Source organism: Podarcis filfolensis (genome assembly GCF_964270895.1).
Source record: "Podarcis filfolensis genome assembly, chromosome: 6".
In the NCBI taxonomy this organism is placed as follows: Eukaryota; Metazoa; Chordata; class Lepidosauria; order Squamata; family Lacertidae; genus Podarcis; species Podarcis filfolensis.
Genome location: NC_139609.1, coordinates 3,533,140 through 3,559,799, shown reverse-complemented (window position 1 = coordinate 3,559,799; position 26,660 = coordinate 3,533,140). Strand labels below are relative to the sequence as shown.

General features: G+C 40.3%; 1 protein-coding gene across 7 annotated transcripts in view; it reads right to left on the bottom strand.

Moving 5' to 3' along the window:
• The window catches only part of RABGAP1L (RAB GTPase activating protein 1 like), a 146,452-nt gene that overhangs the window by 16,149 nt on the left and 103,643 nt on the right, over positions 1-26,660 (bottom strand). For 3 of the 7 annotated variants that reach the window (XM_083621572.1, XM_083621574.1, XM_083621575.1), the window contains 2 exons: positions 26,391-26,519; positions 5,461-5,553 (listed from right to left, as the gene is read on the bottom strand). In XM_083621572.1, coding sequence (XP_083477698.1) covers positions 5,461-5,553; positions 26,391-26,519 — 222 coding nt within the window. Of the gene's footprint in view, positions 1-94; positions 1,804-4,514; positions 5,221-5,460; positions 5,554-16,733; positions 17,463-18,564; positions 18,757-26,390; positions 26,520-26,660 lie in introns of those variants that run through there. The other 4 variants (XM_083621578.1, XM_083621573.1, XM_083621576.1 and 1 more) reach the window with 4 other exon arrangements.

The following is a 26,660-nucleotide window of genomic DNA, read 5'->3' as shown; positions in this document are numbered from 1 at the left end:
GAAATTGCTTGTTAAGAGCTGTCAAGAAGGACACTGCATTTCCAAAACAGAGAGGAAAATATGTAATACAGTAACACAGAGATATAAAACTTACCTCCATACAAGTCACAGAACAACTACTGCTTTCAATCATAGATATAAAGTTGAGAGAGAGAGAGAAGTAATCCAGTGAAATTTAAATATCAACCAACAACAATTAGGAAGCAGGGGAGAAACCAGCTTGGGAGAGTGCTCTGTGAGGGGGTTTGGCTTTTTTCCTTTTCCTTTTAAAAAGGATATAACCTCTTCCAGCTGTGACCTATTAAAGGCAACATTTGATTAAAAAGAGGAAGCTTGAAACAAGACAAGTTCCAACTCAGGAAGGCTGCAATACGCTTAACTCCACCCTCAACTATCCTCATTCAGCATAGAGAATGAACATGTAGACTGATGCAAAAAGATTACAATATTATTCCTAAAACTGGGTGTAACTCAATGTGTCACACCCCTTGCTAAACGCCTTCATTATATTTCATTGCAACAGAGCGACTATTTGGACACTGAGTTGCTTCAATATGGGTAGTTGTTAAAATTAGTAAGAAAACCAGAACCATGGATATGTGCTGGTTTGAAATGCAGCCAAAAAGGAGAAGATAAATTATTGCAAGCCATTAAGACTGCCAAAATATAAAAGCTAAAGTTAGACTATGTGCTTTGTGGAACACATCACAACGTTTTTCCACTGTGTTGCCTGTTGCTATGAGTAATTTAGGCACACAGTCATCCAGAATGCCGTTATTTAGAAATTGTTCTTCAAAAAGAAAAACGGCATTCAATATGTGATTCTTTTTTCCTACCCTTGAAGTCAGGGAGAACAGCAGCAACACAGGGTAGAATTTATTTGAGTAACCATATATATCATGTGGTAAAAGGGATCAACTAGGTCTTGCCACTGGACAGAGTGAAATGGCTCCATGGGTGTCTTATTTTGGCTGCCGCAAAGCAAGAGCAGACTGTTGTTTATTATCATTGCATTTTTATTCCCAGGGAAGGGGAAGAGGCATTTTCAGCTATAGGTGCCAAATAACTGAAATCCTGGAATGCCAGGACCCATTGTTATACCAAACATGCATTTGTGGACCAATTTCTTTTCTTCCTCCCCCCCCACCCCCTTATTTATATGGTGGTAAGTGCTGCTGTTGAGCTATGAACCATAGTGGGTCCCAGCCCACCAGCTGACAACCAATGAGCCAAACTGACTAGGACTGAAGTTCTGACTAAAAGGCAGCTTTCCACATTCCTAATCCTAAGCATGATTAGTCAGAAGCAAGTTTCACAGAATCAAGGGGCCACTACCAGTAAAATATGTTTGGAATTGTACAAGACCAATATATTTTGGTGTCAAGGTGGAAAATCCAAATGTCACACCTCAGAACCTACTAAAACTTTCTCCTGTACAAGTCACATTTAAAATGAACTTAGGTTGTACTTTTGCACAGCTTCTGAATACTTCAACTTTACAATTTGATTGGTTGCTTTAGATCACACACTCAAAGATCTGGGCTCCCAGTGAATCAAGAGAGGGCAGGCTGATTCTTATGTCTAGCTGGCAGCTTCCAAATTCTGAGGACAAGTGCCTGGACAGTGTAGTTGCTCCTACAACACACTAGCTTAAAGGCTTAAAAGGAGAGTAGTGGTATTAATACCCAAAACTGGACCAATGGCTGACGTTTTACCCCTTCAAAGGTAATAGAGGACTCTGTAACAGCAGGGTTTGGTTAACACAGGATATACATGCTTTTTGTTCAAAGGCATATTAATCAGTGATGGTGTCAAAGTTCAACAGTAGCTGGCTACCAATGCAAATGTACCTAAATTAGGTCATGCCAGATGAATCTCTTTTTGTTGTTGTTCTTGGAGTAACAAGCTTAGTGGATCAGGGGAATGCTGTGGACTTAGTGTATCTTGATTTCAGGAAGGCTTTTGACAAAGTTCCCCATGATGAATTTCAATAAGGACAAATGTAAGCTTCTGCACTTAGGCAGGAAGAACCAGATGCACTAATATAGGATGGGGGACACCTGGCTTACTAGCAGTACGTGTGAAAAGGATCTAGGGGTCTTGGTGGACCACAAGCTTAACATGATTCAACAGTGTGATGCAGCAGCAAAAAAGCTAATGCTATTCTAGGCTGCATTAACAGAAGTCTAGTGTCCAGATCAAGGGAAGTAACAGTACCACTCTAATCTGCCTTGATCAAACCACACCTGGAATACTGTGTCCAATCCTGGGCACCATAATTTAAGAAGGATGTTGACAAGCTGGAAGGTGTGCAGAGGAGGGCAACCAAGATGATCAAGGGTCTGGAAACTAAGCCTTATGAGAAGCACTTAAAGGAGTGGGTATGTTCAGCCTGGAAAAGAGGAAACTGAGAGGAGATCTGACAGCCATCTTCAAATATCTCAAGGGCTGTCACATGGAAGAGGGAACAAGCTTGTTTTCTCTTGCTCTGGAGGGTAGGACTCAAACCAATGGCTTTAAGAAAGGAGATTCCGACTAAACATCAGGAAGAACTTTCTGACCATAAGAGCTGGTTGAGAGAGGAACTGTCTCCCTCGGGAGGTTGTAGGCTCTCCATCATTGGAGTTTTTTAAGCAGAGGTTGGATGCCCATCTGTCATGGATGCTTTAGCTAAGATTTTTGCATTGCAGGGGTTGAACTAAATGACCCTTGGGATCCCTTCCAACTTTACAGTTCTATGAATCTAAGCAAACGTATTTCAAGGAAGCCTCTCTTGTTCCTGAATATTGTCTCCTGATCACATCAGAAGAAAATTTGAATCAAGAATATGATGAGCATGTGTCTATTATTTATTGTCTAAGCCAAATGTATCATCATTTGTATTTGTGGAAGGAAAGTCTATCTCATTCCTGAAATTAACATCAGCTTTGAAAAAGAGATACATAATTTGCAGTCTTAACCCTTTGTTGTCAAGTGCACCCTAACAGCACTGGAAATGAGTCAAAAAACTTGCCTTCGTCTTCTACAACTACATGCTCCAGGTCAGTCCTCAACCATGAGATGTAAATCACCCTGTGAGTCACAACTCCTTAACTGAATAAATAAAAAAATCAGTGTTTTTATTCTTAATACTTTTTGCGGTCAAAACCCCTGCTGAAATGCCAGGGGCAACTGAAAAATAATACACACAAAATACTAGGGGGCAAAGAAACCCTGCAAAATGCTGCTCAAATGGATAAGCTACTGATCGTGCACACAGGTGCATAATGCTGAACCTGTTCCACCCACTTCTAGTGAGAAAGGAGCACAGAGGGCGACAAAACAATTATTTAGACTAAAGCAACATTTTTTTACTAATTGCAGAAAAAGCAAATTAGTCACCTTCTGTAGTATCAACACAAACAGTATTAGGGACCAATAATACTACAGAGGTTTACATTATTTTAAAAACGTAACTCAAAAAGAAAAAAAAAATCCAGTTAGAACTTTCCTTGTGATCCAGCAAAACTCAAATCCTGCTTCTGGGGACACTGCAACCCCAAATGTATCTGAAAATGTTTGCATAAGGTGAAAGTTCACCTTATGCAACACAAACGAAGTTTATGCAACAAAGAAAGTACCCACCATTGCCCTATTGAAACCATGCCTCTCCCAGCCCTTTAAGGCATCTGCCTGTGTGTGCACCTTTTCACAGTAAACAAGGATAACTAGTTATATAGCCGTAATACAGGCGCCCTCTGGAGGAAAGATTCTACCTGACCAATGAGGATGTGTGTGCAAGGATTTGGGTTTCACCTTAACTGCCAACTCTTTTGCTAATGGATGTTTCTGTAGAAGGGCATGACAGATTTCACATTTAGAGTAAACAGTCAGCCCAAACTAGCAAGGAAACATCTTCATGCAAGAATCCTCCTGCATTTTTCTCAACATAACTAACACATATTTTACCTCCCCTTAACGTCTTGTGGTAGAAAACAAAAGGGGGGCAGGAATCATTCCCTAAGTGCTTCTTCTTTTCAGATATATTTGCACACAGCTTGCTCTCTGTAGGTTTTGCCCAGGCATGGATTACCAAGTATGGAAATTTACAGTATGTACAAGTTTTAATATTTCTCTTGATAGGCAGTCAATGTGGTATTGACAAATTTCTGAGCAACAAAGCCTATTTTAGAAATGGACTGCAGTACGACAAATCTGCTCACCACAAAATGGCAGAGACTCCTGCATTACGGCGGAAGAAGCTTAATGAACTAACATTCCCGATCAATACTTTAATTAAACAAACAGAAAATAATCAATATATGTCACATTACCATGACCATACTAACCAGAACACCATGAAAAAATTTATTCTGACCTAGAATCCAAGCTATGCTTCAGATCAAGGTAATAAAAGAATAAAAACATCCTATTTGTGGGGGGTTGGTTTATCAATTCTTAGAAGAAAGGGGTAATATAGATTTATTTATGTTGCATTTCTCACAAGGACCACAAATAGGTATTAGGACACCATATTAATAAAATTCAGCAAGGGGATGTTTTATTTTATTAGACCAGTTACATAATGCAAGCTTTCAGACTTGATACTTAGCACTCGCATAGTGCACTTCAAGTATTCCAAGAGCTTCACATACATTATCTCAATAATCCTTACAACAGCCCTGTAAGGTAGGCCAGTAGGACTATTACCACATTATAGATGCCAAACTGGGTCTGAGGGTATAGTGGCTTGCGGAATGAATTTGTGGCTGAGACGGGATTTGAAACAGGAACTTCCTGCTCACTTAGCCACCATGCTACATCAGGACTTTTTGAGGCCTGGGAGTTCAGAACAAAGGTAGAATAAAAATGGGTGAGACCAGGCTTCACCTTACTAAGGACTTTCATTTTATCCTTGCTTAGAACAACCATGACGTAAGAAAAACCTGGCCCAATAAAATACAGTATTTCAACTATTCTGTGCCTCTCATTATGTGTGATAAACACAACTACAAACATGAACAAATTATGAGGAAGATTTGCACCACAGAGAGTGAAAGGTCAATCTTGGAAGCATGCACCTTCCAAAATGTGTCTGTGGTAGTGAACCACACAGAGCTTTGTCTAAAGCATAATATATTTCCTCCTTTGCGTGTCAGTGGTAGAGAATCTCTCTCTCAGGATCCCATGCAGTTTCCCAGAAAAGTTCAACAGCAGAAGTGTTACCTACAAACATATAAACTGAAAGAATAAAAAAAACATAATGTGGCAGGCTTTATGGTGCCTTTTAATTATTTTAAACAAAATATAAATGCATATTTTCAAACAACAAAAAGTGCCTGAAGTGTGCCTTTTAAAATAAACATATAACACACTACTGTTGAAAACAATACTAGAAAACCTACTTTCAGCTTGTGAAGGTGATCCCGTTTTGCCTAAGTGGGTCAATGGAAGTTGCTTGAATACTTTGCATCCCATTACCTTGTATCTGTCCAGAGGGTCTTCCTGCTGCAGCTGATTCTCTCGCATCATCTGATACTCCCTCTCATATTTCCTCAGCTTCTTTGTGGGCACCTTCAGGGGAACAAAAACTAATGTTAGTGATGTTAAGAGCAACACTTGGGAGTAGGGGCTGGGAGAAAAATGAGACAAATTGCTGTGCCAACACAGAGAGGGTAACAGAAGATCCGGACATTCCCTACTGAAGTTCAGCAAATGAGCAACATTAACTTGTTAAAGTCTGCCTCTGAAATTCAAGCAATGTCTAAAGTAAAACTGCATAATGTGGTGCCCCTTGCCCTGGTGGGCAGAATTATGGGAGGAAAAGTAAAGGGCTCTTAATGAAGAAATTAACAACAACAACCCACCCTTCACCCTATGTTCCAGGGCAGGTTACAACATTAAAATTCAATATTTCAAACAACTTTAAAACACAAAAAATTAGGTCCTAAAAAAAAACACTGCAGGTATCAAAAGCCAGGGTAAAGAGGTTATGTCTTTCATATTTTCTGCAAACAGTATAATGAAGGTGCCAGACACACCTCTGTGGGAAGGGAGGTTCACAGCTTAGGAGCCGCCAGTGAATGCCCTCCCTCCCATGAGCTTCTGAGGGTGAAGGAACTACCAAGAAGGTGCTGATCTCAGCACCCAAGAGGGTTCGTAGGGAGATATTTGGGGCCTAAGTGACTTAGGGCTTTAACTACTAATGTGAGCACCTTGAATTGGGCCTGGACACAAACTTGCAACCAGTGCAGCAGTTTTAAAGCAGAGGCTATATGAGATATAAACAGAGCCCTAGCCGGCATCTTGCCGCTGCATATTGGACCAATTGAAGTTTTTAAATCATCTTCACCGGCAGCCCCATGTGGAGCACATTGCAGTAATCTAACCTGGAAATTAACTACAGCATGGAGTGCAGTAGGCAAGTCATCTCCAAAAGGGGCTGCTGCTGGCAAACCAGTTGGAGCAGAAAAAGGCACTCCTAGCCACTGAGGTCACCTGAGCCTCTAGTCAGTGTTGAATTGAGGAGCACTCCCAAACTGCACACTTGCTCCTTCCAAGGGAGTGCAACCCTATCCAGGGCTGGCTACTTTCCTACCTCCTGGACATGAGCATCTGGAACACATTAACACCTCAGGATTCAGCTTCAGTTTATTGACCCACATCCAAGCCATCACTACCTCCACGCACTGGTCCAACACCTCAACCACCTCTCTGATTCAGATGGAACAAAAGATAGAGCTGGATGCCATCTGCATTTTTATAACAGTTCACTCCAAATCTCCTAATGATGTATGAAGCTGGGCTTAAACAGCTTGTTGTAAGCCAGAATTTTTACTCTGACAAAATTGAGGATTCATCTCTGACAAAATCCTGCTCCTGGCCATGCAGAAGAAGGTAGTGCATGAGTCCAGCATTTCACTTGGGCTTACTGCAGATCACGTATGTAGCATTAAGCCATGGTTTGATGCTACATCTGAACACTGATAGTGTGTCAACAAATATTAAATTAACTTCTGTTGAGTCCAACAATAGCATCAGCACAACTGCTCTTGGGGAGAGAAGGTAGAACTGCAGTCTTAATATTGCTCTTTCAAATGACTTTGTCAATTTCTTTCCAAAAGAAGAAATTCAGGATTTGCAATAATGTTCAGTTTTTACAAGATAAAACAGAAGGCAAAAGCCTCCCTTCCCTAGCTACCCAAGACAATCTTAATTCAGTATAATTCAGAGGCAAAAAATGCTTCAATTTGATCAGTCAGGAAGAAAGAGGGGCAGACCTAAGCAAATAAAAGTTTTTAAAACCCATATTCTTTTTCCTATATATCCTTGGCTTTTAAAACTCTGGCCACACACTTAAAATCCAGATCCTGAAGAACAGATGCAAAGCACTGATCAGACTGCCTTCTGTGCCCTCCTCAGCATGGTGATGTTTTGTGCATGGGGACACAGCAGATTCCTAACATGTTGCTAGGATACCTCTCAGCAAATGCACTTCTTATATTCCCTGATGTTTTGCCACTACCCTTCTGTCAACAGAAGCAAGACGATAACAAAAAATACAGGGTAGTGTATAAACTGGTGTGTAAAGCATTGCCACTAAGGCAAAAGAAGATTCGAGAGTTTGCAGGGGCAGTGACAGAAACACTAAAGTTGGCTTTTGAGGGAACAGCAAGAAGTAAAATTGCTGTTAATGGCTAGTGCATGACGTGCATAGCAAGAATGAGCAGCAGCAAAGCTTAGGCTCATGCACTCTCCTCCATCTTGGAAGCTTTGCTTTCAGATTTGGTTAACCAGTTTGTTGTGTCATAAAGCCCAAATAACTGCAGTTAACATTAACTATGGCTAGTTTCAAACAAGCCAACTTCAAAGCATGTTTGCTGAAGCTCACTTGCTGAAACAAATATAAGTTTATGTTAACCACTCCACTGGGTCTAGATAACATGCCACACAGTGGTTAACCAAAATTGAAAGCCAATGCTTCTGAAATTCTTCTCCCAGCCCTGTGTTCAAATCCATGGCTCACTGTGGCTTGTTTTTGCTCATGATATGTGAATGTATTTACCATAACATAGAAATGAGTGTACATTTATCACTAGCCTATATGTCCAAGCTCCAATTCCATGTTTAGCTCCATTACAGAGGTAGGAAAGTGGGTGGAGCTTTCATTCCGTAGTCTATTCGAAACAGGCAAACAAATGCTTCTATGCCAAATCAATATTAATTGGGGAACTTTCAAAAATCACAAATACAAAATTTCAAATTGTCTTTTAGTTATAGAAAGCTCAGCTCAGATTCTATATAATTTTGCTCAGATTAGAATATAGCATAACAAATTATGATCACATACAGCCCATAGTCTCATACTACAAGTTATTAATCAATTGGTTCCAATTAATAACCTGCTTTGCATAGAATACACTAATTAAATTAGAGTAAAAGAAATATAATATACCCTAATAGATTTATGTTTGAAATAATGAATGTAGAAGTCAGTTAGAGAAAATTATCCCATGTTTTTTGGATACTTCTATTGTCCTCCCGAAACCAGTAATATTGCTATTAGGTGTGAAGAGATATGTTGTCTCAGCACATTAGGCTCAAAGTTACAGATATAAAGATTCTGCTCAAGGCAGAGGAAAAAGCCAAAGTAAAATTTCAATGAGGGGCAAGAGACCCATTTGTTTTTCTGTTAAAGTGTAAGAAATCTAATCAAGGGAATCAACATACCAGACCTGACACAGCAGACAAGCCAAAACTGGAAATTTCTTAGTATGAATTTTTGTTTACTGAAGTCTCCTGGAGGGCAATCCGAAGAATCCAAATGGGAAGATAATCCAAATAATGTATTCTATGTGAGGTGCTTAATCATACACAAAAGCCCTCAGAAGAAAGAAAGGAAAGGTCCACTGCAATTCTGGAAAAGTGACCATTTTAAGGCCAATTCATCCATTAAAGGAGTACTGGGGAAGCTGCTTCTTCATCACCTCCTCCCATGTTGCTCTGGCAATGTTTGAAGCAGACCTTAACTGCTTCAACAACCCCGCCAAAATGGTTCCTGCACCTGAATATTATCAGAGCAGAGTGGAAGGAGTGACCTCATAGAATCTTACAGCTGGAAGGGACTCAAGGGTCATCTAGCCCAACCCCCCTTTTATTGTATTTATTATTTTTATTGACACTGTCCACAAAGTTCCCCTATCACAGGAGTGGTATGAGAAGACGTCAGAAGAAAATGGCTTCCAGGCTGCCACAGTAATATAGGAATTGTTAATTACTCCGTGACAACAAAACAAGCAAAAACAATGCCGTCTTTGAAGTTCACTGCTGGATTGTGGCCTATCAATGACAAATAGCCATGATGGCTATGCTCTGCTTATGACTGTGGAACCACAGTGCTCTGGGGCTTGGATCCTGATGGGCCACTGACAGAACAGGAGGCCAGACTAGTTGGGCTAATCCAGAGGGCTCTTCCTATGTTCTTAACTCCCATCCGCCACAGTAAGCATGGCCAATGGTTACAGATGATAAACAGTCCAACACTGTCTGGAAAGCTACAGGCTCATGTCACCGTGGTTCCATATGTAATTTTTAAAAATGACAATTTGCTTTGAGGAAAGTCTAGAATACTTCAAGCTCAAGGTAAAGGTAAAGGGACCCCTGACCATTAGGTCCAGTCGTGGCCGACTCTGGGATTGCGGTGCTCATCTCGCTTTATTGGCCGAGGGAGCCGGCGTACAGCTTCTGAGTCATGTGGCCAGAATGACTAAGCCGCTTCTGGCGAACCAGAGCAGCGCACGGAAACGCCGTTTACCTTCCTGCCGGTGCAGTACCTATTTATCTACTTGCACTTTGACGTGCTTTCGAACTGCTAGGTTGGCAGGAGTAGGGACCGAGCAACGGGAGCTCACTTGCGGGGATTCGAACCACCGACCTTCTGATCAGCAAGCCCTAGGCTCTGTGGTTTAACCCACAGCACCAACCATGTCCCACTTCAAGCTCTAGCTTAGAGCAATTTTAATGCGGCTAAGAAACAATTCACACCTTCATGACCCAGCACAGCATGCTTAACGCGTAACAACAATTGCAGGGGTGCAGAGCACAGGGGTTTGTTGCCTTTGTCAGTTATCCTGTCTTCTGTTAGCCTTGGAGGACATCAGTGCCTAAGTTCTGTTTCCAGAAACGACATATAAAAGTTGGAAGGGCCAGTGAAACCAGTATAATCAGGCCATGATTCTGTTGACAGCAGAAGAAAAGAGAGTAACAGCTACAATTGCCAGCTACAATTACAATACTGAGTCGGTGGTGGCAAAGTTATGGTTTCAGAGCAGGAATGGGGAAACCCATGACTCTCCTGATGTTGTTGAATTAAAAGTCCAATCACCCCTGGCCATTGGCCATGCAGACTGGGAATTTGAGTCCATTATGTTTGTACAGTGGTACCTCGGGTTACATACGCTTCAGGTTACAGACTCCTCTAACCCAGAAATAGTGCTTCAGGTTAAGAACTTTGCTTCAGGATGAGAACAGAAATCGTGCTCTGGCTGTGCAGCGGCAGCAGGAGGCCCCATTAGCTAAAGTGGTGCTTCAGGTTAAGAACAGTTTCAAGTTAAGTACGGACCTCCAGAACGAATTAAGTACTTAACCCAAGGTACCACTGTATTTGAGTGTGTACACGCACACACACCCCTCTCCAAATGCATCACTGGATTTTTAATTATGTTATTGCACATGCATTTCTTCTATTATCTTTTTTGAGTCATGCTACTGCCTCATACCCTAAAACTGGAATCGGTAATCAGATTACAGAGGTTATATCCATGGTGGTCCCCCAGAGAAACAACTGCCAGGGAAAAGGCAGAGGAGTGTAATTTTCAGACATAATGTACTTCATTTTTGGTTGTAAAATTTAGATTGTGAAATGCTTGCTTTTTGCTTTAAAGGTTCTAGGATGGTCAAAATCCTAGGAAGGGGCTGTTTTGATCAGGAAGTTTTGTACAGGAAGTTGGTATTTGAGAGATTGTCTTCATAGGCTTACCGCCAAGAAATATAATTTCAATGTGCAACATTTATTGTCATAACACTACGAGCAAGGACTCTAGAACAATTTGCACAAAATTAGGACTCATCCACACTTTGTTTGCCCCGGGAAAACCAGCAGTTTAATTCTGAACTGGAACAAAAGGGCAATTGGGTTTTCTGTGGATTGCCTTTTGTTCCAATTTAGCACTAAACAATGTGTTTTCCAAATGGCAATATTAGTTATTTACACAGAATGGTGGACAGGGAGTAAATGTGCTACTGGCACTGAATGTGCTTACAGGATCAACTTTGCAGTGCTTTTTGTCTAAAAAAAATGTTTAAGGGTACTCTCATTTTCCTACTCATATTGAAATACTGCCCCTCAATGAGGCAAAACTTAAGATTCACAAAATGTTTAGGGGTATGCATCCCCCTAAACACTGCAACTTTGTAAGATTGAGGCACACTGGCAAGGCACCCTAAGACAAACTATAGCTACCTGGGACTGCACTCGTATGTTTGTTCTTGGCTAGAGCTCATGATTAGTCAGGACAAGCACAAGTTCGAACAACACACATGGCAAAGACTTAAGAAAAGACTGGGGAGGGGCAAAGCAGCTGGGAGCTCCCCTCCAGGAGCCCACATGTTCACACTGTCCTGATAAATCATAATCGGTCTTACCACAATGTGCAAACCAGGCCATAGTCATAAATGTTAATAGTGCTGGAATATACGCATCCATCTTGAAAATGTAAGTGAAAAAGAAATGGAAATTTTAGTTGATACACATCCACAAGTATTAAATAAACAAATGGAGTTGAGGTTTCTCACTGAAGAAGCATTTTATGTAGATTGGGCGTCCCTTTAAAATAAATGTTTTTCTGAAGAATAACAAAATATTGAAGAGGCTAAACAATTATTAGAAATTACAAATGGTTGTTTGGAAAGTACTATTCTGATTGATAGCTGTCTCTGACTTCAATGTTGACTTTCTCTATAACTTACTATCAAGGACATTTTCATGAGGCACCAGTGGGGAATTTGCCCACAAACAATACGAGCTTCAAAAGAGGGGCTTTGATGGGGAAACTTAATATTCTCCCTCCATGCCTGCACTGATTCTATTAGTATCAATTCCCACACCTGCTGCAATTTAAAACACCTGCACATTAGGTGCAAAAGTGCATTTAACCTCACATGTCGTTTGGTCATGAGAACTGGAACACCAGGCATGATGCTACAAGGTGTGTGAGGATGCAGAGTAATTAGCCAATTTTAAACTTTTCACCCAATAACAAAACCCTGCAAATTGAGAATACAAAACTTTACTAAGCAAAGCAGTTAACCACTGAAATCTTGGTTTCCTTTGCATTCATTAAAAAAGTAGTATTTAAAGTCTCCCTAGTATTTAAAGTCACCTCCTATTTTGATGGGAGGTGACATTCTCTCCAGTTTTTAACAGACAAGGGAATATAAGGACACATCATCTTACATCACAGTAATAAAAAATGATTTCTATCTGGCATCATGCTAAAATTTATAATGTGGTCGTGGAAATCCCCAATTCAACTCTCACCTCAGCCACAAACTTAGTAGATGGTCTTAGATAAGCCTCTCCCTCCCTCTGCTCTGCCCCAGCCATTTTCAAAGCAAGGCTCTTTTACAGAGAAGACTGTAAAGGTTACTGCAACAGTATATGTCTAGAATTTCAACACCATATAAATGCTATTATCGCTACATCTACTTTTGATGAAGTAAACCTGCATGGATATACACATTCTCTCCAAAACACATTCTCTCCAAAACTGCATAATGAAAATGTCAGATTGTATTATTGCTTCTTCTTGTCTAATAAAGCTAGTATTTTTCCCCACGACTGCAAGTCCCTACATTATCTTGATTAATTGCATATTTTTATCACTATGATTATTATAATCACAAAATTGTAATCCTCTCTGTTAATAAGACTTTCCTAACATGGTCTTCCTCTTATTATCCAATTCTAATATAATTCAAGGGGGCAAAACACTGCTTGAGCAGGCACAGAACTTTAGATATGGATAAAAATTTCAATGTTAAGTTTGACTACTTGATCATTTCTATTTCAGAGCTATCTGTCATGCAATATAGCCTGATTCTGACTAGGTTTGCCAGTATGCCCTGGTGGGAAGGAGAACAAATTTAGCCATTTCTCATTCGTTTATTTTATTTTGTCCTAGTCAGAACAGATCCAGCCTGCTGACTTGCCACTATCATTTTAACATTATTACTGATGCTAAATCTCTGTCCTAAACGCCAGTCAGGCTGGCAAAAATTAACGCCCCCCCCTTTCCCCTTTATGTTGGAAGGGCTGTGGAAAGCTTGATTCATTTATTCATGTTCGGTGGGAATGCTCTTACGTTAAAAACTTTTGGAATAGAGTATTCTCCATTATATATGCAATTACAGGCCAACCCCTTTCTCCAAATCCTACCTTAGCCCTACAATCTTTGGACATAGACTTAGGTTCCATCCTGTGCCGCAGTGAACTAGTAGGCTTCTTACTGACCGCAGCATGATTAGCGGTAGCTCAGCAATGGAAGAAACAAACTGAAATACCCCTGAACATTTGGGAAAATAATATCTGGGATGTCTCAGGGTCTCACCAGACACAGGAGGGCAATTAATGGCATAACAAACAGAGACACCTTCCCCAGGTGGAAAAATCAAAATTGGAAACAGAATTGTTAGAACCTAAAACTAAGAACCTGTCAAGAATGTATAACTTGCTGTTGAAATGGAATACACAGGATGAAACGGTTAAATCTGTTATGATTAAATGGGCACAGGATGTTGGACACAACATTATGTTTGCTGACTGGGAACAGTTATGGACCACAGGTATTAAGTTTACGGCATGTAATGCCTTAAGAGAGAATATTATGAAAATGATTTACAGATGGTACATGACTCCAGTCAAGCTTGCAAAAATTTATCACTTGCCCGATAATAAATGTTGGAAATGTAAAGAATGTGAAGGTACCTTTTTTCACCTTTGGTGGACATGCCCAAAGATTAAGACCTTCTGGGAGATGATTTATAATGAAATGAAAAAGGTATTTAAATATACCTTCCAGAAGAAACCAGAGGCCTTTCTCTTGGGCATGGTCGGCCAGTTGGTGTTAAAGGAGGACAGAACTTTCTTTATGTATGCTACGACAGCAGCAAGAATACTTATCGCAAAGTACTGGAAGACACAAGATCTACCCACCCGGGAGGAATGGCAGATGAAGGTGATGGACTACATGGAACTGGCTGAGATGACTGGCAGAATCCGAGACCAAGGAGAAGAGTCGGTGGAAGAAGAGTGGAAGAAATTTAAAGTTTATCTACAGAAATATTGTAAAATTAAGGAATGTTAGAAAGATGTTGGAATTAAGCTATGTGGTTTTAGCAGAAAAGATATAAAGGATTAAGTAAAGAGGAATTGATAACAGGTGAAAATGTAAAGTTATAATATATTAAGATAAAATATTAAGATAAAAGCAAAAAGGGTAAGGATTTGCTGAAACAACTACTGAACTAGGATACAAAAAAGGGAGGTGAGAGGAGGTCAGGGAAATAAGTAAATGAAAGATAAGAGATGGAAAGACTGATTTGTTTTTAACTGTTTTTATTTTTTTGTATTTTGTATTTTTTGTTCTTATTTTTTCTTTTCTTTTTTCTATTTTTGTAATTTCTATGAAACTTTAATAAATATTATTCAAAAACAAAAAAAACAAAAAAAAACAGAGGCCTTTCTTCTGGGCATTGTCGGCCAATTGGTGCCAAAGAAGGACAGAACTTTTTTTATGTATGCTACAACAGCAGCAAGAATACTTATTGCAAAGTATTGGAAGACACAAGATTTACCCACTTTGGAAGAATGGCAGATGCAGGTGATGGACTATATGGGATTGGCAGAAATGACTGGCAGAATCCGAGGCCAGGGAGAAGAGACGGTGGAAGAAGATTGGAAGAAATTTAAAGACTATCTACAGAAATATTGTAAAATTAATGAATGTTAGAATGATGTTGGATAGAAATTAAATGGTTTCCAGCTGTAATGCTTTAAGAATATGGAAGAAGGGTATAAATAGGTAAAAAAAATAATTAAAATGGTGTTGGATTGGAAATAAGTGGTATTAGCAACAAAGTTAATAAGAATATGCAAAAATGAATTGATAATGGATGAAAATACTGAGTTATAAAATGTTAAGTTATAGAGATAAGATAAATGAAAGAGGGTAAGGATTTGCTGATTTGATTATTTAAATGGGAATACAAGAAGGGGAGGTGTGAGGAAGTCAAAGAAACAAGCAAATGAATTTTAAGTTATGAAAAATAATTGTTTTTAATTTTTCTTATTTTTTCTGTATGTGTACTTATTTTTTTATTTTTTTATTATGTGTTTTTGTATATTTGTCTTTGTAAAATCTTAATAAATATTTCTTAAAAAAGAACAAGAATATCAGACCAAAAACATGGAGTGGTATTACATGTTTTCGGCTCTTCAGTTTGAAAGTTTGATATTGATATTTCAAGGATTTGTTTGTATATAGCTGCCTAACTATAACTTTGTATGTTATATCCCAGCATAAGAATCTGAACAGTAAATGACATGCGAACATGATATTGCTCATTTGCTGGTATGGAAGCTAAGCTATAGCTACCACTCAGAAGCCAAAATAGATCCTACCAGCTAGTAGAATCTCTGTACACAGAGTTGCTATGTGAGCAACTAAAAAATCTGTTTTGGTTATGGTGATGCAGAAAAGCAAAAGACACAACACACAACCCCACAATGGTCTACCAATACTAGCTGGATGTTTTATTATTTTTACAAGGGTTTTATTCAGTATAAGCCATGATCTGTGGACCCATTTTAAGCACTGTAACATTGTATGTTGTTTCATTAAGGAAGTATACCATCTATGTAAAAGTATTAAAGCGATGCTGAAAATCAGTGGAATTATTTTTATTTTTTGCAGTAAGTAAAAGGTCTAACTTCTACCTCAGAGATTTAAAAATACTGTAGCTGATTCAGCAAGAAAGCTTCCTAAATGGAATGTACCCTATTTTTCGCTCCATAGGGCGCACCGGACCATAGGGCACACCTAGTTTTTAGGGGGGGAAATAAAGAAAAAAAAATTATCCCCCCCCCCAGCCCCAAAGAGCAAAGAAGCCAAGACAGCCAGCGGGATCCATCCCGCTGGCTGTCTTGGCTTCCTCTTTAGCCACGCACAACCTCTCCAGCCGGGATCCAAACCCACTTTTTCCATGAAGCTTAACTCCTTAGTTCCCATTGTCAAATAAAACAAACTATATCACACACGTTCCCTTCCATCTCTCTTTCATAAACATAAATAAAATTAAGTTGAAGAGGATCCTTTCTTGTGCAAATTAAGTTCACTAGTCCTACAGGTTAAGCAAGGCCAGACCAGCTATAGGCTGCCTTGAGGCATCAGCGGAATCTCTTTTGGTGTGACAACACCAGGGATGAGCAGTGTGATAAGAATCCATGGTTGTTCGACAAAAATAGACATCTGACAGTGTGAGAGGTTTTTAGCACAGTACTATTCAAGAACCTTGTCAAGTCAATGAGGTCTAAGGGAGAAAGAGCAAGTAGAATCATTTCCCTACTACAGACATTGAAGAAAAAAGTGGTACTGAAGAAAAAAAATAGAACAGTATTTCACAATCTAGACACCTACCACATATTTGGGTTTGCTGACTGCAACCAGGCTGGCCAGAAAGTCTTCATCGTATAGCTTGCTAAAAACATGGGAGTCGTAGGCCACCACAATGGAAATTTCTTCCATCATTTTGTCAGCACACTCTGTTAGCAGTGCCAGCAACAGGTTCAGTATCCAGCGACAAAGAATTAGCTCAGCTGTGTGTCGATTGTCCACACCCACTTGAAGAGACTAAGTGGGTGGAGTGTCACAGAAGGAACAAAAAGGCAAAGAAACACAGCAGCCAGCCCCAGCGCCTGTCTGTTGCTTTCCTCTGGGAATCTTCCTTATTTCTGCAGGAAATGTATAGGTGTAACACCTGTTCATATGCTCAGATAATAAAACAGTCGTTCGCTAAGGTCAGTAATAAAAAGTCTTTTCCCCAGTAACTAAAGTCCAAATGAAGCAGGGGTAAATCCGAAAACTTCAGTTCATAACAGAGTTCTCTCTTGTGTTTCCCCACAACTTCTTGTTCTTTAAATGTAGTATTTCACCATAGTAAAAAGATTCTTTTTAGTGGAGGAGGACAGATTTCACAAGACGACTTGCTTTATGCTTATTCCACAGATTCCCACAGAAGGAGTGAACAGTATTCTGCCACTCTTGGAATTTTGCAGAGTCTCTTATCAGATACCTGAGGAAATAGTGTTTTTTCTTTGGCAGGTTTGCTCTGGTGTAGGGTCTGCTTTTGTTTCTTTTTGAATTATTCTGACATAAAACAGAAGTATAGGGCCTCATCAGCCTTTTATTGAAACAATCTTATATACCTGTAAGATCACAGCGACAAGTTTTCACTGTTAGTCAGAGAGTAAGATCATACCTCAAAAGGATAAAATCTCATCTACATGGCCTTCATTCACAAGAAAATGTATGCCTTTGTTCAACAAAACAGTAGAGTACAGAATCAGAAGAGCACAGAAAGAAAATCCTCCTTGCAGACAGTGTCCAGTCCTTCCCTAGTTTTTAACAGCAGAAGGACTTCGTAGTTTCAGACCAGTAAGTTTATCAAAAATATGTGAAGGGGGGAAATGCACCAAAATCTGAAACATTTGAGAATTTTCAACTATAGTTTTACCAATACATGCAAAACTCCATGCCTACCCTCCAAATCACAACAAGCTGTTAATCAAAAAGCAATATTCATACATTAAGAACAGAAAGGAGAAAACATCAAAGGACCCATTCCTGACTGACTTACTGCATATTTTGCCCTGTTCTATAGCATTTTCTTCCAGTGTTAAGGACAGATATATATCTGACATTTATCATGAATGAGAGTACATTTTGGTCACCACAAAAGTCATATGGTATTTCCTGGTCCAAACTGCTGCAACTTTGTCACATTTTTTTTCCCTGCCGAATAAAACCAAAGAAAACTGCTCTTCATTTCATCCTGTTTTCCTCGGGGGTCCCTCTCAAAAATTACATGTATATCTCAAGAGCAACAGGTGTTGTTTGCTATTAAACAGGGAAGCTGGGACACAGCTGTAGCATGGCGGATAAAAAACATTTCCGTTTTAATAAAGGAGGAGTAAAAACCACTTGTTATTGCTAGGAAACAGCACGGAATTTTAATAGGCTTAAGGCAGGCAAAATGCAAAGAAATCCTCTTAAGAAATCCTTAAGAACTACTGGTCACGTTTAACCCACTAAGTGCAATGAAAAACCTATGTATCCTATTTGAAGCTTGTAACAATGTAGTTCTGTGATACTGAAGCTAGGTTAATCTTACTTGTTTTCCAGGGAAGTAGTTCAGATCTAAGCAGTAAACAAACCATTCTTTTTGGATTCCAGTGAACCTAATTGCTACCTGAGCTTCTAAAACTTGCACTTTGTTTTCCTAAGCAAGCTACTAGGTCCAGGGAACTTCTTCAAAGCAAGCATTTCTCCCTTCAGCTTTGCTTCAACTTCCTGGTAGAAAATGCTTGCTAGAAGTGAAAGCTGCCTGCCCTTGTAGTTTCACCGTCACAATGACTCAGCTTGGGAGTATGATAATGTGTGTGGCACAAGGCAGGTAAACAAAGACACCTGTTGTAGGAGGAGGTAAGAAATGGAACGTCCCCTGATCCCAGGTTCCCTTCCAGGAAGGGATGAAATTACAACAACCATCACATGCATTACAACTACATACACTCCTTCCTTAAAATTATGCGGCAGAATCAAAGAAGGGGGTGAGGAATGCAAGCAACCTTAAAAACATGTCAATAGTATCCAGGTAACTTTTAAGTTAATCATTTGATGGCAAAAATATTGGGAGTCAGATTTTTGCATATCCCACCCTATCCTTTTAGTGTGGCAGCACCTACACTTTGGAACTGCCTGCCTATGGATTTCTAGCAGATGCCTTCACTGTATTCTTTTCAACGCTTGCTAAAAACATTCTTGTTTAGACAAGTCTACCTAAGCAGTGTGAATTTTAATCTGTTTTTAGCATTTTAACTTTTTGTATGGTTTAAAGTATTGTGTTTTTTAATTTATAAATTGTCTTCTTTTTGTAAACAACTTTTCAAGCATCATGTCCCTTTCTATTCTTAAGAAATGACAATAGCCGCAACATTCATTTCCTCTACTATACTTAATTAACAAAAATGCATCCACTAGCTCCCTCTTTTAGCTTGCTACCCTGGCTTCCTAGAAGACAAATCAGGAGACAGGAGTCACTTCACTCTCTGCTTCCCTCTATGCTTAATGAGCTGCTTGGCAGGGAAGGTAAAGAGAAACCTCCAAGCATACTTGGGAGGTAGTCTCTGAAATTCTCTCATGCAACATTTTAACAAACTGGAAATAGAGGACTTATTCTTTGTAAATTTGTCCATTTTCCAGGAAAGCCACATTTGATTCCAAGTGCAGACAACCCATCTGCAAAGATCCTTTTAGAAATTTCAAACCATTTCTGCGGAATAGTTTACTGAGACCACAGTGACTAATCCAACGGCTACTGCTTTAACATTTCACAATGATGCTACAGCAGAAGTAACGACGGAAGTGGTTTTATACCCTTTATTCTAGATTGCAGTTATGGTTCTAAACAGAAACACTAGTTATAAATTTTCATGCACACATATGCACACACTCTACACTAGACTGTAAGATTTTAACTCACTGTTAACAAGGCATTTTGTGTTGAGGTAAAACTAAAGAAGAGGGCCCTGCGAGATCAGGCCACTGGTCCAGCTAGTTCAGAATCCTGTTCTAAGTGTACCAATCAGACAATTAAAGGGAAATGGAAACTTAGCGAGAAATCTACTCTCCTTTCAACTGGCTAAAAGGTCGGCGAGTGAAAATATAGTGTATAACCCAGGTTGGAAAATAGGGTAGATGGTTGCAGAATTGAAAAGGATAAGGGCTGTGGGGTTTGAAACTTGTAGAGCTGGATCTGAAGCTGAAACACTGGTCACAGAGCACTTTAGCAGCAGAAGCCAAGAGATGACTGCGAAGACACTCAAAATCTGAACAGAGGGTAAAAATGGATAACGTGTTGACTTCATTAGGGTAACAGTTTAGAAGAGCCATAGTCATATGTGTTTCTCTCCATTTTAAATTTGTTACTTATGAGTAACTGTAGCATTATTTATCTCTAAAATCATTTTCTCAAGCTGCTTGCTTTACTAAAAAAAGGCCTATTTGTTCAGGAAAAATTTGGTCTGAGGTAGGACTGCCAGGTCAGGAACATCCTGATCTGGCAGTCCAACCTCAGACCAAATTTTCTTACCTGAGATTTCACTGCCCCAAACTGAGACCCTGGGGGCAGCCCCCAGTGATGTTGCAGGGAAGCCCCAATGATGTCATTAAGTATAACACTTTAAGTATTAACTGCAGTCCCTGAGAGAATGTCATTCAAATAAAGAACCCAAGTCCAACAAATGAGCAACTATATCACTCATTAGTAATTAAGATGGAAACCAAAGCTAAAGTAGGTGTTTCTAGGCTTGTTGTGAACTGCTCTGGACAACAGCCAATGTTAATGACACAATTGCCACTCCGTGCTGTATGCATCTCACCAATGCCTATCCATTATACAATTTGTTACTCCTTAACATGCCACAAAACATTCTTGCTTGCTCAGAAACAAAGAAAAGCCATTTAAGAGTTTGTAGCAACATATAACATTAACTTCAACACACAAGATCACCTGTGCAGGTCTACCTGTCTGCCATACAAGGCAATCTGGCAAAAGTGGGGACACTGGCACAAAGTGAAGATTACCTTTTCCAGGCTCTGGTTTAAACAGAAACACACACACACACACTTTATTCCGCAAGCTCTGTATTTAAGCCATTAGATGAAATGGGAGTTTTAGTCCACCAAAGTAAAAATTGCAAGGATCCTCCTTTCCAAACTTCTCCTTTACACACCAACAAGGTTAATTCCCCATTTAAGACACAGAGAGGGGTGGGGAAGCCAGAAATGCCACCTGGCTAGCAGAAGCCCCTTTTGTGAATCAATATTGTTCTGTCTTCAATTCAGATTTTAGTTTAGAAAACTAAACACATTCCCTCTCCCTTTCATCACTCCATACTTTCCCATATCCAAAGCGATTTCTCATGCCAATTCCTAGCATTCCCAACTGGATTAATATAAGAGGGAGCAGGCAGGGGAGCTGCCCTGGAAGTGGAAGGGGGGAAATGCTGGAATGGAATTGGGAACTTTCCAAATCAGTATTTCCGATCAAAGAAGTCTCCAATCTGCTTCAAATGAAAATGAAAAATACTTCCTCTAGTCCAGGCTCCACTCATGTTTCTCAGCACCCCAGTCTGCCATTGTAAATTTCTGTCATCACCCCCTTGGACTCATCTGAGAAGAACAAAAGACCATCCAGGAGTTGCTGTGGGCAGTGGAGGCAGCATGGTTCAGATCCCACTCCTCCTCCTGTGTTCTGATCACTTCTTCAGCCCTACACCTCATGCCAGGTGCACATGCACACTCACAGGCCCCTCCTCCTCCTGAGCCCAATTATTTTTCTTCCTCTGCACTCCCTCCCACCACTGAGCCCTGGAGACTAAGGTTAACTTGGAGAGGTGGGAAATCAGACCCCCACCCCATGAGAGTATATGCAACGCAGCCAGCCTCCTGGTGGAATAAATCTTGTAAGCTGCATGCACATTTTTTTTAAAGGGGACTCAAGCCCTCACATTGCAAAGGGCATGAGATCTGGGATCCAGTGCTAAAGACCAGATCTCATGCCACCTGAGCCACGCCCAACAATGTCCACTGTGGCTCCCATGCAACTGGTCATTATTGGCATATCACTTATGAACCTGAAGATTCCAGAGAGTCATCATGAGTTATAGCCAATTATACACATCTTCCATTATTTTTTTTTCTAATCCCTTTTTAAAGACATCAAAGCTAGAGCCTCATCATGTTTTGTGGCAGAGAAATCCTTAAATTAGTTATATACTGTGTGTCCTGAATCTTTTACCAAATAGCTTCTTTAAATGACACTGAGTTCAAGGATTATAGCAAAGACAGATTTCCTCCCTAATTTCTCCCTAACAAAACTCTCCATAATAAAATATCATTTCATAAACTTCTATCATGATTCCCCCTTGGTCTGTTTTTTTTAAAATAAAAAGAACAACATGATGCCTTTCCTCAGAGAACAATTTGGTACTTATAATACATTGAGGGAACTGCAAGTGCATTGAGAAGCCAAGCAATGGTTACACAGTCATACCTTGGGTTGAATGTGTTTCGGGATGAGGGCATTCAAGTTGAGCTCCGCGGCAACCCGGAAGTAACGGAGCGTGTTACTTTCGGGTTTCGACGCTTGCGCATGCGCAGACGCGGTGAAAAGCGACGCATGCGTGCACAGACGTGCCATTGCTGGTTACATTTGCTTCTAGATGCGAACGGGGCTCTGGAACGGATCCCGTTCGCATCTAGAGGTACCACTGTAGTTCACAAGCCAGTTACTCTGTTATAGTCCCAATGGCTTTAGTGAGACACTTTGGAGTAACATGACTGTGGGATGTTACTTTCTGGGTGCAAAAGGACATATATAGGAGGCCTGTGTCTGCTCTTTCTTTCAGAGTGGTTCCCACTGCCAAAAAGACAAGCTGTGTGAGGACACAACTGAGCATCAACTGAGCATAGTGACCATATTGCTGAACTGCACGTGGGCTCTCCCATCCTACCTTAAATAGCTACTTGTTCTCCTTACTTGGGAGCGCAGTGGGTACAGAAGCTGCTCATTCACCTTTTTTCAATTCCTTGCCTGGTGGCTCCTAGCCCTGGGTTGCAATAGAGAGATCTGCCCGCTTGCTAGAAGGCAAACATCAAGAGGCTGGAAAGAAGCAAACCACAAAGGCTGGTTCATATGTGATGATGAGTCAGAGCTGTGGTTTGTTTCCTCCCACCTCACCAAATGGTACAGCAGGTCAGGCACAATTTGAGCAGCATACATATAATGTTGCTCATTCACATTAAGCCATACTTTGCTTTAGACTATGGCTTGCTGTGATATGCAAACTAGATCAATGTGAAACTGAAGCAGCCAAAGTACTTGGGGAACAGATTGAAAGTATGATACCGTGTGACTGTGGGCAGGATTCCATCAAGGAGCCCAGTCAGCAGAAGCCCTGTACAAGGACTTCCATTCATGCAATAGGACTTTCCCCCCTCTCCCTCATGTGCCCCAAAAACCTCAGAATAGCATGCAGAGGGAGGAGAGGGTGAATCATTCTACCTGGCAAACTGAAATGCAACCCAGAGTGTCTGGTCATGAGAATTATTTTTGAGAGCACCCCCCCCCCAATGTCTGAGGTGTTGATGGTTGAACCACACTAGATTATTTGATTTCTGAGAAAAATAATACAGGCGGCAACCATTTTGTGTCGTCTGATTGATGCACAACCACAGACACGTGTGCCATATTTGGCCCCGGAAGGGGGCAGAGGGGTGTGGAACAGGCTTATGTGTGACTGCTGACATGTGCAATGACCCATAACGCAACCCATGCACAAATGGGGAGTTGCATGTAGTGGAGAGAGAACAAAACACATGTCAAATACAAGTACACAGCTTCAGAATTTTATCTCCATGTGAAGAATGAAGTGAATGCTTAATTATGGTGGCAAAAGAAACAGGAAGAAATAAGAAGCTGCTCCAGGAAAATGGCTAGATATGGCCCCCCTTTGTTATTTTGGCAGTTGCTAAGCAACAGGCTTGCCAAGGAATAGCTAAAGCAACATAGCATTAGTATTTTTCTGAAGAAATTGCATGCAAAACTGAGGTGGTAAAGGCAAAAATGGGAAAACAAGTCAGAACATATTCCAAAAACTTTATTGAATATAAAGTCCCACTTTTCAACAGGAACAGTGACAACATTCCTAGGTAAACCTGGTAAAATACATAATTTAATCAGTACTGAAAATGCAATCACCTCCTCTGCTCATTTAGTCACTATTTTCAGCAATTCAAATGTAATAAAACCAGATTAGCACCTACTAGAATTAAATAGTTATAAAATGTATCCTCAAGCACTAACTGTCCTAACATCAACTTTGCTTCCACCGAGGAGTCATCTTTTCCTTTATCCTCAATAACATGACAGCCTCCCAGGCGTGCCATTTTGGCTCAAGCAATTCCCCCCTGCTAAAAATTGTATTTGACACCAAATGGCATTTTGACACGTTGAAAAGATGGGGGGAAAGTATTAACAGAAATAGCACCAGATCCAGAAGAGTTCCTGAACTTTTGAAACAAGGGGGACTGCAACCTCATACAGAATAGGTTGCCCTCCTACTCTGAGATCTGCTGAACCCCCAAATATCAACACCTCCATCTTGTGTAGATGAAGTTAAATAAAAACACAAAGGCAGTGCTTACAAGACTCTCAAGTATAAACTGGACCTTACATCTTTCCTGGAGATGGATGTGGGGAGCAATTAGCCTCCTGAAACATCTCTTATCCTGGGAATGAAACCATGCTCCTCACTGCCTCCTGCTGCAGTCTGCTAGCATAGTGAGATCTGACATGTTGTTTATTTGGGAAGAACTTTAGATACATAGCTGCCACTTATGATATTGCCATAAGATCGGTCAAGAGAAGAAGGAAGAAGCAGTTGTGACACTGACATCATTTGCTGGAAAGGGGGAAATCACAGCACAGGGCACATGGTCAGTTTTCCCAAACAACTCAAGACAAACTACCAATTATTTTTTGTTTTGTTTTTTTACAAAATGCAGCCACTAAGGCTATGATCTGAAGTGGAGGAAGAGGAGCAGCTTCTTAATCTATTCTCCTAATACAATTATGCTTCCACATAATCTCTCTAAGGAATTGGATTCACATAAGGAACAATGTTTTCCCTGGATTGCCGAGCTGCAGGGGGGTGGCTGCAGGAACTAAGGATAGGGTAAGTAAAATGTTAAAATTCAGCTACAGTGGTACCTCAGGTTAAGAACTTAATGCATTCTGGAGGTCCGTTCTTAACCTGAAACTGTTCCTAACCTGAAGCACCACTTTAGCTAATGGGGCTTCCTGTTGCCGCCGCTGCCGCACAATTTCTGTTCTCATCCTGAAGCGAAGTTCTTAAGCCAAGGTAATATTTCTGGTTAGCCGAGTCTGTAACCTGAAGCGTCTGTAACCTGAAGCGTCTGTAACCTGAGGTACCACTGTATTCTGTAGTACTTTGCCAATTGCCTGAGCTCTGGCAGTGTTTCTGGTAAATGGTTTAAATCTTTCTTATTGATCTTGAATCACATTAAAAAAAAATGTGAAAGCTGATAACCTTAATCAAAAAAGTGAACACAGAAACAAAATGGTGTCAAGAAAGTATAAAAATCTCAAATACAAACAGTGTATACAGATCAACAAAATATAAGCACTAAGCACCATTGCATGGGGGGGGGTCAATCCAGCCACATCCACCAGCCAAAGAAGCAGCTTCGCTTTTTATTTTTATTATTACATTTATATAACCACTGATCCAACCAAGTTATCTGGGGATCTGAATTAACTAATGAGAGAAAATAAATGAGACAAATCTATCCATTTAAATGTTGTCTCCCATAATAATCAGTACTCTCTGGAAAGAGTGTCCTCACACTGACCTCCATGGAACAAGTTAGAAAGAGAAAGTGTGCCAGTAACCACCCCTCCTGTTGAATGCCCTTCGCCAGGGAACACCTGGGTATGATCTGTAAACATACCCAGACCGTTCTTTGCAGTCAATGTTATACAGCTGCCATTATCAATGGGCTTATGTATGACTGAAAGTTTTTCAATGAAATTACGATTAAGTTATAGATCCAGATTTCTCAATTATAACCGGCTGTATTATTCAAAGTTCATTGGGGCAGCAGCAGTGGGAAAAATACAGAATATAGAAAAATAATGACTCAACCTAGACTAGGGCTGCCATACGGCAGGCGCCAGTTTGTCCGTAAACCGTAAAAAGCTCAACAACTTTGAGGTTTGTCTATAGAAAGCTCAACAATTTCGGTGGTTTCCTAAAATACAGCTCAACAACTTCCGGGGTGTCCTGGTTTTTACTTTTTGAAATACGGCAACCCTGAAGATGTTTAGTTTTATCATTAAAAAAAGCTCTGCCATGGATCTTTGATCCAACTGCTAATTCCACTGCAGGGGCCTAATTTTACCTTATTTACAGACAAAATGAGAGCCCTTACCTTTACATTGCAAGCCTGTTCCATAAGCCTTCTAGCGTTCTCTTCAGCTCTGTACCTCTTGGGCAGCTGTACCCTAAAAAACTTCAAAGCTCCTTCAAAATCAGCTTGCAGAAGATCCTCCTTGGAGGTCTGCAATGAAACACATTGGAGAAGTGGTGTAAGCACAGAAGACAGTCACACAGGCTCTGTTAAGGTCTATACTCATCATCTATTGAATACATTTAATGGCCTATTGCATTGATGTAAACACAAATCCCTATTTGGGGGGGG